Raw genomic sequence first — 16,461 nt, 5'->3', positions numbered from 1 at the left:
ATGGAAGCAGGGTAGATATTTCAGATCAAAGAACTTTGTCAGAACTGGAAAAGACAAGTTAAAGGTCACGATCAGAGTTACTCCAGCACTTGATGTCATAAGATCATATATGATAGGAATAGAATTGGGCCATTCGGTCCATCAAGTGGTTATGGGGAGGTGTCAGAGGTTATGGGGAGAAGGCAGGAACGGGGTACTGATTGGGGATGATCAGCCATGATCACATTGAATGGCGGTGCTGGCTCGAAGGGCCAAATGGCCTATTCATGCATCTATTGTCTATTGTCTAAGTCTACTCCGCCATTCAATCATGGCTGATCTATCTCTCCCTCCTAACCCCATTCTCCGGCCTTCTCCCCATAACCTCTGACACCCGTATTAATCAAAAATCGATTTATCTCGGCCTTAAATATATCCACTGACTTTGCCTCACAGCCTTCTGTGGCAAATAATTCCACAGATCACCACCCTCTGACTAACAAAATTCTTCCTCATCTCCTTCCTAAAGGAACGTCCTTTAATTCGGATGTTATTTAACTCTGGTCCTAGACTCTCCCATTAGTGGAAACATCCTCTCCACGTCCACTCTATCCAAGCTATTCGCTATTCTGTACGTTTCAATGAGGTCCTCCCTCATTCTTCAAAACTCCAGCGAATATAGGCCCAGTGCCATCAAACGCTCATCATCTGTTAACCCACTCATTGCTGGGATCATTCGTGTAAACCTCCTCTGGACCCTCTCCAGAGCCAGCACACCTTCCTCAGATATGGTCCAGTATATTGATCAATATTGTCCTTCTTTGTAAACCAGCATCTGCAGTTCCTGTTTCCACGAGAAAAATGAATAGGGTATAAAATTCACAGAGTGGTTAAGTGTTGGATATGACAAAGATCTTTTAGTTGTACAAGGTTGGGATTGCTTGGAGTCATACAGGAGGGAAACGGGCCTTCAGGCCACATTTGGCCCATATTCCTCCAAAACTTTCCTATCCATGTAACTTTCTAAATATCTTCTAAATGTTGTTATTGTACCTGCCTCAACTGCTCCCCCTAACAGCTTGTCCCACACACCCACCACCCTCTGTGTGAAAAAGCTGTCCCTTATGCCCCTGTCCCACTTATGAAACCTGAACGGAAACCACTGGAGACTTTGCGCCCCACCCAAGGTTTCTGTGTGGTTCCCGGAGTTTTTTGTCAGTCTCCCTACCTGCTTCCACTACCTGCAACCTCCGGCAACTACCTGCAACCTCCGGGAACCGCACGGAAACCTTGGGTGGGGCGCAGTCTCCAGAGGTTGCCCTTCAGGTTTCCTAAGTGGGACAGGGGCATTAGGTTCCTGTTAAATCTTGCCTCTCTCATCTTAAACTTCTGGATAGGCTGGGTGAGTGGGCAAATGTTTGGCAGATGCAGTATAATGTGGATAAATGTGAGGTTATCCATTTTGATGGCAAAAACAGGAAAGCAGACTATTATCTCAATGGTGGCCGACTAGGAAAAGGGGAGATGCAGCGAGACCTGGGTGTCATGGTACACCAGTCATTGAAAGTAGGCATGCAGGTGCAGCAGGCAGTGAAGAAAGCGAATGGTATGTTAGCTTTCATAGCAAAAGGATTTGAGTATAGGAGCAGGGAGGTTCTACTGCAGTTGTACAGGGTCTTGGTGAGACCACACCTTGAGTATTGCGTACAGTTTTGGTCTCCAAATCTGAGGAAGGACATTATTGCCATAGAGGGAGTGCAGAGAAGGTTCACCAGACTGATTCCTGGGATGTCAGGACTGTCTTATGAAGAAAGACTGGATAGACTTGGATTATACTCTCTAGAATTTAGGAGATTGAGAGGGGATCTTATAGAAACTTACGAAATTCTTAAGGGGTTGGACAGGCTAGATGCAGGAAGATTGCTCCCGATGTTGGGGAAGTCCAGGACAAGGGATCACAGCTTAAGGATAAGGGGGAAATCCTTTAAAACCGAGATGAGAAGAACTTTTTTCACACAGAGAGTGGTGAATCTCTGGAACTCTCTGCCACAGAGGGTAGTAGATGCCAGTTCATTGGCTATATTTAAGAGGGATTTAGATGTGGCCCTTGTGGCTAAGGGGATCAGAGGGTATGGAGAGAAGGCAGGTATGGGATACTGAGTTGGATGATCAGCCATGATCATATTGAATGGCGGTGCAGGCTCGAAGGGCCGAATGGCCTACTCCTGCACCTAATTTCTACGTTTCTAGTTCTTGTTTTCCTTAGCCAGGGAAAAAGACTGTGCACTCACCCTGCCGATTCCCCTCGTGATTGTATATACTTCTATGAGATCATCCCTCAGCCTCCAGACTTCCAAGGAATACAGACCTAACCTTCCCAATCCCACCCAGTGGCTCTGGTCCTCGAGTCCTGGCAACATCCTTGTAAATCTTCTCTGCACACTTTCCAGCCGAATGTTGTCCTTACTACAGTGGGGTGACCAGAAATGAACACAACTGCTCCAAGTGAGACCACACTAGCGTCTTGCACAATTGTTGGCTTTGTTCCAATGTCTCAGAAAAGATGGCACAGTAAGTGTTCAGGAAAGTACGGGCACTTTGAAGGGAATCCAAGGAGTTCCAAGTAAGATGGGCATGAATTTGACATCCGAGAGTATTTCCAAGGAATTTGAAGAAATTGGAGATAGGCTAATGACAGCAGACTTGAAGGAGAGTTAAATATTAACAGTTTCATCTAATTAAAGTCAAGGCACTGACCACAGAGCAATGACATTTGTATAATCACCTTTACAGGCCTGTTAACATAATAATACAGATAATATGAAATAATCAAAAAATACAATAAATGTATAATCATAATTATAAATGTATAATCTGCTTCATCTTGGGCATTTGGGTTGCTGAACCAGGCCGTGATGCAATTATACAGTGTGTTCTTTACATAGAGCTTTGGGGTCCAATCATGGTTTTTTCTGTGCTTCTGTCAAATCAAATCAGTTCTCCATCCCATTTGTTCTATTTTGTATCCTTTGTACTTGGGGAGAGGGGAGGAATGTGCCTGCTAGAGTCAGGGGTGGTTTAAGTGTGCTGGGCTCAGAGCTGGAGTTGTTTGGAACAAAAATACCAAAGCGAAAGCAAGACATTCGAGAACTGAAGTGGTGGATGTGATATGGATAAACATTTAGATTAGGTCAAGCGGATATAGACTTGAGAAAGGGAACGAGGATGTAACAGAGACTGATTTAGATATCAGAAGTAAATTTAAAAAAATTATTTGCTGCCTTGTCAAATATTTTAATTGTATCGAGTTCAGTTTAGGTCGGCTTGCTGTAAGCAAGTTCCCATTGAGCTGGAAAGAGTGCAGAGAAGACTCACAGGGGTGTTGCCAGGACTCGAGAGCCTGAGCTGCAGGAAAAGGATGAGGAGGCTGGGACTTCATTCCTTGGAGGGCAGGGGGTGATGGGGTGAACTTAGAGTTGTCTAAACTCACTAGGGGAATAAAGAGGGTGAATGCACAGGTTCTTTTACCTGAGGTAGAGGAATCTAGAACCAGGTGGCATAGCGTTAAAGTGAGAGGGAAAAGATTTAATAGGAACCTTAGGAGCAATCTTTTCCACTATGGATCAAGATGTCAGAGGAGGCAGCTGAGGCAGGTACGATAACAGCATTTAAAAGACACTTGGACAGGCATGTGGATAGGAAAGATTGAGAGGGATATGGGTCAGACACAAGCAATTAATACTGGTTTAGATGGGGATTCTTGGTCAGCATTGATGAGTGGGGCCAAAGTGCCTGCTGCAGTGGAGTATGGCTAAATAAAATAGCAAAGTGTAATAACAGAATAACTGAAAGTTTAGTTTATTACTGTCACGTGTACTGAGGTAGTGAAAAGCTTTTGTTGCGTGCTATCCAGTCAGTAGAAAGACGATACATGATTATAATTGAGCTATTTACAGCGTATAGATACATGATAACGGAATAGTGTTTAGTACAAGGTAAAGCCAGCAAAGTCCGATCAAGGTTATTCTGAGGGACATCAAAGAGGTAGATAGTAGCACTGCCCTCTGGTTTTGGTAGGTTGATTCACTTGCCTGATAACAACGGGGAAGAAACTGTCCCTGAATCTGGAGGTGTGCGTTTGCCTGATGGGAAAGGGGAGAAGAGGGAGTGGCCAGAATACAACTCGTCCTTGATTATGCTGCTGGCCTTGCCGAGGCAGCGCGAGGTACAAATGGCGTCAATAGAAGGAAGGTTTGTTTGTGTGATGGTCTGGGCTGCGTCCACAATTCGCTGCAATTTCTTGCGGTCTTTGAAGGAGCTGCTCCCAGATAAAAGGCTTACTATGGTCTTCTTATTGCGTATGGCCTGCACAGCCTAAAGTTGTAAGACAACTTGTTCTGTTTGACCTTCTGTTTGTGCACGCCAGGTTGATTGCATTCATCGAAACAGGGCGGACCACGTGAAGGTTGCAATCTCCCACCTTGCTTTCTATGGTGCATCTGTAGAAGTGAGAGTTGTAGGGGACATGCTGAACTTTCTAGGCATTCTAAGGAACTAGAGGCGTTAATGTGCTTTCTTGGTCGTTAATTCAATATGGGTGGTCCAGGAGAAGCTGTTGGTGATATTGACTCCTAGGAATTTGAAGTTTTCAACCATCTCAATTTCAGCACTGTCAATGCAAACTGGGGTATTTGTGTTAAGTTTAATTTAGAGATACAATGCAGAAACAGGCCCTTTGTTTGCACCACAATTTAAAACGATTATTTTGTAACCTTTAAAATTTTATTAAACGGCCAGAAGAACAAAAAAGTATCGGTGGGGTGTCGCACATAGATATCTTGCTTTTGCAGTCATGGAATGATTCATCACTCGTGCGTTATTTGGATGATTGGAGAGTACACACAGACAGGAGGATCTGTGAGAAAGGGAATGGTATCTAATTATCAGCTATGCATATTAAGATTATTGCAATTTCTTGACATCAAATTATTTCACTGCAACATCAGGATTTTAATTTTATTTTTCTGCAACCAGCAGTCAGTTGTATTGCCTGCGTTAGAGAGTGTAGGATGACCAGTGTCGATTAACCCTTATTAATCCATGCCATTTATAATCTCCACTACACATATATGCATGCCACCCTTTACATGGTATTACAGTACTACATAGCTTTTCACTAGCAAGGTCAGCCGGCTCTCACAAGCCACGCCGGCTGGCAATTTAAATGTTCCTGATTGCTTATGGAATAAAGATTGATCTTTCACTATATTGTTGTCGATCATTCACAAACATGGTGTCAGAAGTGGGATTCGAACCCACGCCTCCAAAGGAGACTGCGAATAGCTCCTTCTCGATTTGAGTGTATCGCTGTTCAGTGTCGGTCATGGTGCAGGAGGCATAGGCAACTGGTCTGGGACTCTTCCCGTCGTCTTGCAGGCAAGTGGCGCCCAGTCCATATTGGGAGGCATCACAGGTGAGGGTGACGGGTAACTCTGCATCGAAGTATGTGAGAGTTGGAGCGCAAAACATTATACCGTGCCTAGAAATCGTTGTAGGGCTGTCAAGTCCTTAGGTGCTTGCAGTTTAAATGTTCCTGATTGGAAGTGAATGGCTGGCAGTTTAAATGTTCCTGATTACTTACGGAATAAAGATTGATCTTTCACTATGTGCGTTGTAGATCATTCACAAACGACCAGGAATACAGGAGGGGATAAAGATGAGCCTGAACAACTAGAGACACAAAAAAACTGGAGTAACTCAGCAGGTCAGGCAGCATCTCTGGAGAAAAGGAATAGGCGATGTTTCGGGTCCAGACCCTTCTTCAGACCAGGTTTTCTTTGGTTTAAACCAGCACCTGCAGTGCCTTCCTACACATTTAGCCTGAACAACTCGTTCCTAGTGTACTTTACATTATAAACCCTCTCTGCATCAGACATCACCGCCTGACCCCTCAACCGATGGAACACTTGGGGAAGCTCAAGGTGTGTTAGCTTGTGAGGTAATCCTTCCATAAAACACAACCAAGGAAGCAAGCAGCACCTCTGCCAAAGCTAGAAGTTGGAGATGGAAAGCTCATTAAACAAGGCTCCCGCTACAAATCGACCCATTATTGTTGGTTGGGCTAAACATGCGTTCAAATTTATTGATCAAATGCGCAGAAGCATGATATCCCCTTTCCACATTAATGTAAGAATAAGGGGTAGCCATTTAGGACTGAGATGAGGAAAACCTTTTTCACCCAGAAAGTTGTGAATCTGTGGAATTCTCTAGCACAAAAGGCAGTGGAGGCCAAGTCAATGGATGTATTCAAGAGAGTTATATATAGCTCTTAGGGCTAACGGAATCAAGGGATATGGGGAGAAAGCATGAATGGGGTACTAATTTTGGATGAACAGCCATGATCATATTGAATGGTGGTGCTGGCTCGAAGGGCCGAATGGCCTACTCCTGCACCTATTTACTATGTCTGAAAATATTGAAACCTGCAAATTTTGGTTACTTAGATGGTAAATGACACTAATAGTCAAAACATTTAAAATGAAAATTTATTTATACTGATACACAACTTAGAATCGGAGCTTCTGAAAGAACCATTTGTTTTTCCCAGTCTTGTACCTGCAAAAAAATAAAAGCAAAATCAGCATTTCCTCAAGAGTTCTCTTACAATGTTATTTTCACAAAAATATATAATCCATATTAATCAATACAGACACCAAAAGAAATAAAATCTAACTGCATATTATTATCAGGTGAAGAAACCTCACATGATCAACTAAGATATTCTCTTTAGATGAATGTTAGATATTAAATTTTAACCATAATGGCCTCCAGAAAAAAGGCTATTGTGTTTATTGCATCCTCTCCCCAAATCGGAAAGCTTGCATTTAAAACATTTATTTTACAAAGACCATCCATTCTTTCACTACTGGTGCATACCTTAGCTACCTTGCACCTAATTTATTAAGTCATTGTTGAAGCACCTTAGGCATCTTGTGTATATAGATCAATAATTTATTTTTAAGACGCAAGATGCGATGGAACATGCTAACCGATAGACAAGACTGCTAAACATGCACGCATTAGTCTATACGTTTTGGGGGGAAACATTAGCTGCACAGCGATGAGGTTGGGAGGGATAATTAATATTTCATGTGCATTTATTCTACTTTATTTTCTTGTACACTTTACCAGTTTAAACATGAGCAGCCCTTCTTTTAGGTAAATTGTTATTTGCAAGAGCTCAATGAATACATTCACTCCACAGATACTTTCCTAGTAATGGGCAATCTTTTCAAATGAAAGTTGGTTGCAAAGTCAACTTTGATCTAACAAAAGTCACACTAGGCAAACTGAATCAGACGCAAGCACAAAGTTAAATATATTTTGGCAATCAAGTTTCAACTTAATTCTACATTTGTTTCATACCTTTCTTCAAATTTTACTTTGGCTTCTCGCCTAGCTTTGCGTTTCAAAGCAGGATCCCTGAAAACATCCTTGTTCACAACGGTCTTATCCAAGGGAATGTCAACTGAATACCTGAAAATAAAACAAAATCCATAATACGAACCCAGTGCCCAACAAGGGGAGCCTTAAATGGATCATTCATCTTGTGACATATATACGATATTTATTAAAAGCCCTGAGCATTCTTAATGTCCATAAAGTAAACTGAAACCTAAGATCAGTGGCAGGAACAGGAACTATGCCCTAGAAGTACAGATTAAACAGTCAATATTATTTTCCCTGCTTTGTTGTTAAAAGAGCTTGTTGATATATGCTGCCTGGGGTTTCAAAAATAAAGACTGGTCACTTGACTGCAGAATAGAAGGCGGAACTACAGCCAGAAAATCATGCTTCAAGAAAGGTGTAAAGGTAATTTAAAAGAAATAAATTGCAGCAGATAGTTGCGTAAAGTTTTCCTATCAAATAAATCAAGGCAACCGATCAGCAACACTTTCATGTAGTTGAGGTGATCAATAAACAGGTACTCATTACAATCACCAAATGAAGTGGGCAAAAGGTTTCCTTGTGGATGAACTAATAAAAGTTGATTTTTATTAACTGTACCCATATGTGTTTCAATTTTGCAGAGAAAAAAAAACTAGTAGAAACGATCACAAAGGAACATGGTTCCAGGATAAAGAAGGTCAAACACTGAGTCAGCAAAACAAGATGAGCACTCCCAATCTCTCAGCCATCTACTGCTCCCCAGTACGTAGTCCGACAATAGTCACTGGTTACTCCAGCTTTTTGTGCACCATCATCTGCACTTCTTAGTCATTTCATACTTCTCAAGAAGGTAACAGCAGTTTCTGGTGTAAATACATCAGCTCCCTATTCTCCTGGCAACCCCAAAGGTACCTATTTCAGTTTAAGCACAGCAGAGGAAACCACAACAAAAGTGCACTATCTCTGCACTATTATTTCATACTTCAAAGAGGTACCGAGGAGCTCAGTGGCCAAAGTCATCCATTTCCTTGCACTGTCTCTCATCACAATTCAAAGCAAGAAAACACACGGTTCAAGCTTCACATTTGTTTAGTCAAACAATGGAAATAATGAAATCCAAAAGATTCTCGCACTTCAGATGTTCAGGCCAAGACACATTCATGAAATCATATTTGCCATGGAGCTTTATTTATGCATGGATAAGTCAACAGAACACTACTTCGGACCACTTAGAAAAAGATATCTGCCCTGCAATAAAATTGGCAACAAACTTCCTTAAAGGTTACAACTTTAGGCAACTTTCATTGACAACTCATCAGAATGGTCAGATATGTCCATGTAAAACTGAAGATGTCCAGCTGCAATTAATACAGAGCTTGAAATAATGATCACCTTTAAGGCAAATTCCAGTATCTGCATTTAACAAGCAATTAAAACAGGAAGTATTTTACAACTGCAGTAGTCCCAAGAAAAAGGAAGCCAAAGTAATACTTGGTGGGAAATATAGTCCCTCAAAATATTTCGTACTACCATATTTCCATCTCCGAGTCACACCATGAATAATCGTGTAGTGTTTTACACCATCAGGCCACAACTAAAATGAAACCAGCTTAGATGGGCATCTTGACCAACATGGACAAGTTGAGCTGAAAGGCTCGTTTCAATGCTAAATGACTCAATGTACAAATGTCTATCTTTTTGTCTTTTCTCTCCAATTATTTCACCGCACTAATGACATAATACAGGCTCACCACAAATATTCCGGCTTCCTTGGTTCCAGAGCTTTTCTGGATTATCTGTTTTGCTGAACCACAGAGCTCATGGCCTCCGAGGAGAGTCCAATGGTACCGGAACGGCCACCTAGGCAGCAGAGATATCGGCACGCAAAGCATGCTATGGGTACGCTGCCTCCAGCCGAGCTGAAATTCCAAAGCCCCAGCATCTGGGGGCAAATTCAGCCCGTCAATCGGCTGCAGAAGTCAGCTGTGGGAACAGATCTGCCGCCTCTGGCCGAGCCGGAGTTCCAGAGCCCTGACCGTAGGGGGAAAATTCGACCCGCCAATTGGTGCGAAAGTCCCAATGAGATCGGCTGGCACAACTGGCCAAGGCGCCACATTTTTGGGGAGCTACCTGGGGGGATTTCAAGCTCGCTCTCATGATTGTGTCTGGATTAACGGTGGTGTCAGGCCACCAGTTTCTGAAAAATCGGTGATGGACCTGTAACTAATTTCACTTTCAGCTAACACCAAAAGGGAGAATACTAGTTAAACAGTCCCAGTTTAAGGTAAAACCCAATACTCTCACCCGATGGCATAGATGAATTCTGCAGTAACTGTGAAAGGCTCTTGTCAATCGGTTTAATTTAGCTGCATTTTCAAAACATTTTGATCAAAATATTCAAAACAAAACATTTTCAGTGAGCCACTGACAGATTGCAGATACACTGCAACCTTGGAAACTTATCCTCTTCCATTTAAACTTAAGACCTGTAGACACAAGGAACTGCAAACGCAGTTTACAAATAAAACACAAATAGAGCTGCCAAGTTTTGTCAGAGCATTTCAGTATTCTAGCACCTGAAAAGCACTATTTTTACGCTATGCCATTTTGTTAAATAAAGTGTTTTTTAATTTATGTGCGGCCAAACCCATGTAAGAGTACAAGAATGCATAGGTTTGCTACCAATTGACATGTCTTCTACGAACCTTACTTGACAGTGCATTCATTGCCATCTCTTTGTATACTGCTGTTTGAATGGCTGCTTCCTGCTTTTAGCATCAGATGATGATGTAGAAGCCATTTTGGAAGCCTCCCTCCCTCAATCTCTCTCGCTCCTTCCTCTATTTCCTTCCCTCTCTCTTTCCTTTTTTATCTCCCTCCCTCTCTTATTCCCTCCCTCCCTCCCTCACCTAACAGTCTGTGACCCATAGCACTGTGGCCATAGGGCTATGTGTAAAGCCCATAGCGCTCCAGCTGGGAGCGCTATTTTTAGAACTCATAGCACTGTTCATATTCCCACACGTTAAACTAACAGCGCTGTTTAAACCTGGAGCGGAACAGGCCGATCAAAACTTCCAGATCTTGAAATTTAAAACGCTAATAGATTTAGTCTGCTATAATTTTTAGAGGTACAGTATGACTTTTTATATCCTTGCATTTTGTTAAGCAGCAAGATGAAACAGGAAGTCGCGCAGATTTTAAAAAAATCTGTAATTTACAAAGCAAATCCGTACATCCGTATTCTGATCGCATTTCCGTACAAAATAGGGAAAATCCTAACTACTTGGCAGCTCTGCACAAAGTAACTCAGAGAGTCAAGCAGCATCTCTGGAGAACATGGATAGGTGATGTTTCGGGTCAAGATCCTTCTTTAGACACTTGATCCTCTGGGTCTGAAGAAGGGTCGTGACCAGAAATATCACCTATCCATGTGCTCCAGTGACCATGACATGCTGAGTTACTCAAGCACCCTGTGTAAACTTAAGCCCTTCTGCCCGTGACTAATCTAGTGGCCCCAAAGGCATTTTGGAACACAGCACTACAGTAGGAAATTTTTTAATCAAATGAAGGCAGGAAATACGAGAAGGATGGCTTGCTGCCAAATTGAACGAGGTGATGGCTTCAACTGGCCTTTACGGACTGTGTAAAATGGCTCCAAAATCTGGCGACTATTGTATTTTGACTCAGCAGGTAGTTTGTATGCATGGGATACTTAATCAGGGATTGTGTTTATGTATGGCAATAATCGCACGGATCTATATGCAAAAAATACAATTTATCTTTGGTACACTTGACAATAAAATAACCATTGAAGCACTCACCTGGTTGGCATCAGGTGGTTGTAGTTGTATACTTTCACAAAGGACTTGATCTTGGACCTCTTGGCCACCTTCTTCTTACCCATTTTGGCCGTCACTTTTCGAGGGTAGCGATCAATACCAGCAACGAGGGCATGACTGTACGGCCTATCGGAGGTTCCATCATCAATGTTCTACAAGATAAACACATTTCATAGAACATGGAACAATACAGCACAGGAATAGGTTATTTTGGCCCATGATGTCTGTTGAGAATAATCCCAAGTTAAACTGATCGCCTGCACATGATCCATATCTTTCCATTCCCTACATATCCAAGCACACATCTAAAAGCCTCTAAACATCACCAATGCATCTGCCTCCTCACCCCAACACCCTCTCCAAAGCCTCCCTGTCTTTCCTGTAATGGGGTGACCAGAACTACACACAATACTCATTGTCACAAGTCACACGGGATAGGAGTAGACCCAATAAATCTACTCCGCCTTTCAATCATGGCTGATCTATCTCTCCCTCCTAACCCCATTCTCATGCCTTCTCCCCATAACCTCTGACACCAGTACTAATCAAATTGTGGTTTAACTGAAGTTTTAAAGCTGCAACATGACTTACTGACACTTCTACTCAATGCCCAGACCAATGAAGCAAGCATATCACGCGTCTTCTTTACCACACAATCTACTTGTATTGCCAAATTTAATGAGTTATGGACTTGTTCTTCAAGATTCCAGTGTACATCAATGCTTTTAAGGGTCTTTCCACTGACAATGGATATACTTTCCCCTTACATTCAATCTTCAAAAGTGCAACACCTCACACTTGCTTGGAGTAATCACCTTTTCTTTACCTATAACTGTAGCTTATCTGTATTCCGCTGTATGCTTTGACAGCCTTCCCCACAAAAACCACCTTAGCAGAAATTCTTATTAACCAAATCCAGCTAAAACTATTTTACTGCATAAAAATTAAGTCGTAAAGTAAAAGTTCTTTGTGGATTGCAAATCCCTTGAAAACCAGTATAAATATCAATGATTTTACAAATGGAAATGTTATCGATAGCTGTGAAATTCTTCTAATAATGAAATTTAAACCCACTTGTTTACCCACAGGCCATGAAATGAAAGATTAAATTGTACCTTTACAATGACACCTTTGCGTCCAGCATAACGACCGGCCAGCACCAAAACCACCTTCCCAGGTTTCATAAACTTCCCCATTTCTGCAAAAAGCAAAGATAGGGTTGCAAAGGTGGCACATCAAAACTTATAACTCTTGAGAAGTAGGAAGTTCTTCCAGTGCACAAAGCTGTTCCAGATGGCTTTAGAACGGCAACCAACCTGGGCTCAAAAACCTGCACCGAGAAACCGCTGCAACACAGCAGGTCAAACAGGGCCCTCTCAAGATCCCACTGGACTCTTACAAAGAGCAAAAGTGATGCCGAATGGTTGAGCGGTTTCATGCCTCATCTTCTGGCTGATATTTATCCCTCAAATTGAAGATATTTAATTTATTATTATTATCATCAAACTGCTATTTAAGAGGAGCAGACAATTAGCTGACAAACACCACACTTCACTGACTGCAGGGTGCTTTGGGACAGGTTGAAAGGTGAGAAATAAACGTGAATGTTCTTCACCACAGCTTGCTCAATCATCCTGATTTTAGCCAATGGGACATAAGCATGTGCTGTAATCTTGAGCCAAGCACAAGGTGCCGGAGGAACTCAGCGGGTCAGGCAGCATCTTGGGAGGGAAATGGATGGACGATGTGTCAGGCCTGGGCAAGTCTTCAGACTGATGGGAGTAGGGGGGAAAAACTGGAAGAGAGGTGAGGGAGGGACACAGCCTAGCAGGTCTGGATCTGTATGTAGTACGCTGAAAAGCTCGAGGTAGCGCATCACTCGGCACTGGACAATTTTATACTGGACAATTTTTACATTTTTACAAGCCAATTAACCTACAAATCTGTACGTCTTTGGTGTGTGGGAGGAAACCGAAGATCTCAGAGAAAACCCATGCAGATCACGGGGAGAACGTACAAACTCCATACAGACAGCACCCGTAGTCGGGATCAAACCCGGGTCTCTGGCGCTGCATTTTGCTGTAAGACGGCAGCTCTACCGCTGTGCCACTGTGACCGCCCCCATGATAAAAGGACACTATAAGTGTTACATGGTTACTATGAAATATCTTTCTAAATAGGCACACAAGCTGCACTCATCCCTTAGTACCAATCTCTATCCACCTTACTCATCTGCCGATGAAGCCCTCCACCTGATCCATCTATCACTGAGGGTAGACACAAAATGCTGGAGTAACTCAGCGGAACAGGCGGCATCTCTGGAGAGAAGGAATGGGTGACGTTTCGGGTCGAGACCCTTCTGGCAGGTCTTTCCACAGGTCTTGCACTCACTTCTATATCTCTCCCCCCCCTCCCCCTCAACTCAGTTAAAGTTTGACGCCTTCCCAGTTGCAGCATGTTTTCGTCAGTGCATTGGTGTCAGTGCAGGTCTTTGAACCAACGTGGGTTGCATTTCCCTCCACACATGCTGCTTAATGAGATCCTCCTACACTGTGGGTTTTGCTCCAGGTTCCAACGGCTGCAGTCTCTGCCCTCCGAGCACTGACTGCGTTGCCCAGCCCAGCAGCGACGTGAGGGGCTGATCCACGGCGAGATGAACGCAAGATGCTGGAGTAACTCAGCGGCTCAGGCAGCATCTCTGGATTGAAGGAACCAGCATTTTGTGTCTATCGTCGGTTTAAACCAGCGTCTGCGGTTCCTTCCTACACTCATTGACACGGGAGCCCGCTGCCCGGCCTCCGGGGCAACGATAGCAGTGAAGCGCCGGCTCCAGCCCGCGGCTTGGTGCCGTAGCTCGGCCCGCAGAGGCCCCGACATAAAACCTCGCATCCACCACATAAACCGACACGGAGCCGCGCAATACTTGTCCGGGTGTGAGGAGGGGGTGGGTGCGGCCGCGGGCCGGGTGCGACGAGGGGGTAGCGGGGCCGCGGAGCGGAGGATGGCGGCGGATTGAGAAGGGTGGCGTTACCGGCTGCTGCTTGATGGCCGCCGCCAGCAGTAGAGGAAGCTCGGCCGGTCCCGCTGACCTTTGGCCGACTCCCCGCGACGTCACTTCCTTTGTTGCAGGACTGCACCAAGAAGCTGCAGATGCCAGAATCCTGAGGAAAAATCAAAACGCTGGAGGAACTCGACTGTTTGATTGTCATATGTCCTACATAGAACGGTAACATTCTTTCTTGCAGCAGCACAACTGAATATGGAAACATAATACATTGTAAACAATATAATAAACGAGAAAAAAGCATATCTACATACACACACAGCAGATCAGGTCAACAACAATGTATATCATGTATATTACGTTTATTGAAGCACGCACAGATAATGTGGCTTAACGTTATTATGGAAAATGGAAAATCACTAACTTAAAGCAGTGCTTTCTGAGAATGCCACCTGTCAAACACTTTCATGATCCTGTGCTGTCACTTTCAGAGAACTCAACTTGAACTGAAGAAATGTCTCAACGCTGAATATCGTCCATTCCTTTTCTCCAGAGATGGTGCTTGTCCTAAGTTACTCCAGGATTTTGTATATCTTCGATGAAAACCAGCATCTGCAGTTCCTTCCTATACATACTTGTACCCTCGGGTCCCTATGTTCAACATCACTCTCCCTGGCCCTGACATTTACTGTGAAAGACCTGGCTTGATTTAGGGAACTTCACACTGTCCTGGTTACTCCATCTGCCATTCCTTGGCCTACTCTCATAGTTTACCTCAATCCTGTTGTAATCTTCGATAACCTTCTTCACTGTCCCTTAGTCCACCAAGTTTGGGGGGGTCATTCAAAGTCATTAACTATGTCCACTACATTCTCAGCCAAATCATTAATATAGTCAATGCATTTTTCGTGATGGTATAAGCATACAGGCACCTCGAAAAAAATTGAATTATTACAAAAAATATTTTTTAACTTTAGGATTTAAAATTAAGTTGCCATTACCTTAAGCAACCTAAAGGACAATGATATGCCATAGTCTCTAACAGCAATAAAATATGTTTTTAACTGTAAAACAAACGGTATAGTTGAGTGTAGCTAATGTTAACTATAATGCAAGTAAAGCAAAGTTTGAGAAAGTAGGCCAGGCAGCATATGTGGAGGGAATGAACAGGATGTTTCAGGCCATTTCTTCAGACTGATTAACTATAACTAAGTTCTGATTTAAGGCCCTGGATCTGAAATATTATTATTCATCTCTCACTGGATACAGCAGATCCAGTTTAAAAAAAAAACATTTTCAGTAAGTTTCTGAACGTTATTGCTGCCCTTCCCACGTGAACTAGATCTTGGTATTACCTGCAGTACATCAGTCAGCAGATGGTAGTGGTCGCTGTAGAACAAAATTCTCAACAGTGGGTGATTGCACAATAACATTAAAATGTTGTAAAAATAATCACGAGACAGCATATGAGCAGATATTCACAACTGCAGAGATTATTCCCCCAGGAGAACAGCGTGTACAATGCAGCTCTAGCTTGAGCAACAACACTAATTTCCACACAGTGGGCATTATAAAACAAATCAGATTCAGCGGGTAAATTAAACCGACAGGAACCACAATTGACCAAAGCTTAGCCTAAAGGCAGTGTAAAATTAGTGAAAAAGTCTTTGTTTCAAACAAAATTGCTATAAGACTAGCTTGAAACTGACAATAGTTCTTTAGATTTAAGGAATTACATCAGAATCTGACATCACAACCACAGCAAATAAACAGTTGCAGCATATTTTCTTATTATAACTTACTTGTCAAATAACAAGCCTAAAGTGTCCAGTGATCTTTACTCTCCCTCTATTCTGAAATGTTACATGGAAGAGACCTCCAGGCACTTACAGTGGCCGTTTCCAAACGGTTTCAAATGGTAGCAAGTTAATTGCTCTGACTAAAACATTTTGCTTTACCTTTTTAAAATTATTATTATGGATTACTATAGCTGGAAAGATTGACCAAGACAAAATGATTTGACCACACCATTGCTTTTATTTCCTGTTTTAACAGAAATATTTAATTAAATCATACATTTACATCACGTTTTAATTTTAAACAGTAATATATATCTGAGGTACACAAAAAAGCTGGAGAAACTCAGCGGGTGCAGCAGCATCTATGGAGCGAAGGAAATAGGCAACGTTT

General features: G+C 42.7%; 1 protein-coding gene across 1 annotated transcript; it reads right to left on the bottom strand.

Moving 5' to 3' along the window:
* Positions 1-6,506: 6,506 nt before the first annotated feature.
* rpl27 (ribosomal protein L27) lies at positions 6,507-14,440 on the bottom strand. The gene is made up of 5 exons (XM_055657171.1): positions 14,299-14,440; positions 12,383-12,465; positions 11,250-11,419; positions 7,405-7,515; positions 6,507-6,594 (listed from the first exon to the last, which is right to left on the bottom strand). Exons 2-5 carry the CDS (start codon positions 12,461-12,463, stop codon positions 6,546-6,548), a joined length of 411 nt encoding a protein of 136 aa, XP_055513146.1. The 5' UTR covers positions 12,464-12,465; positions 14,299-14,440; the 3' UTR covers positions 6,507-6,545.
* Positions 14,441-16,461: the final 2,021 nt, after the last annotated feature.

Source organism: Leucoraja erinacea, chromosome 27 (genome assembly GCF_028641065.1).
Source record: "Leucoraja erinacea ecotype New England chromosome 27, Leri_hhj_1, whole genome shotgun sequence".
Lineage (NCBI taxonomy): Eukaryota > Metazoa > Chordata > Chondrichthyes > Rajiformes > Rajidae > Leucoraja > Leucoraja erinaceus.
The sequence above is the reverse complement of the archived record's forward strand: the minus strand, read 5'-3'. Positions and strand labels throughout refer to the sequence as shown.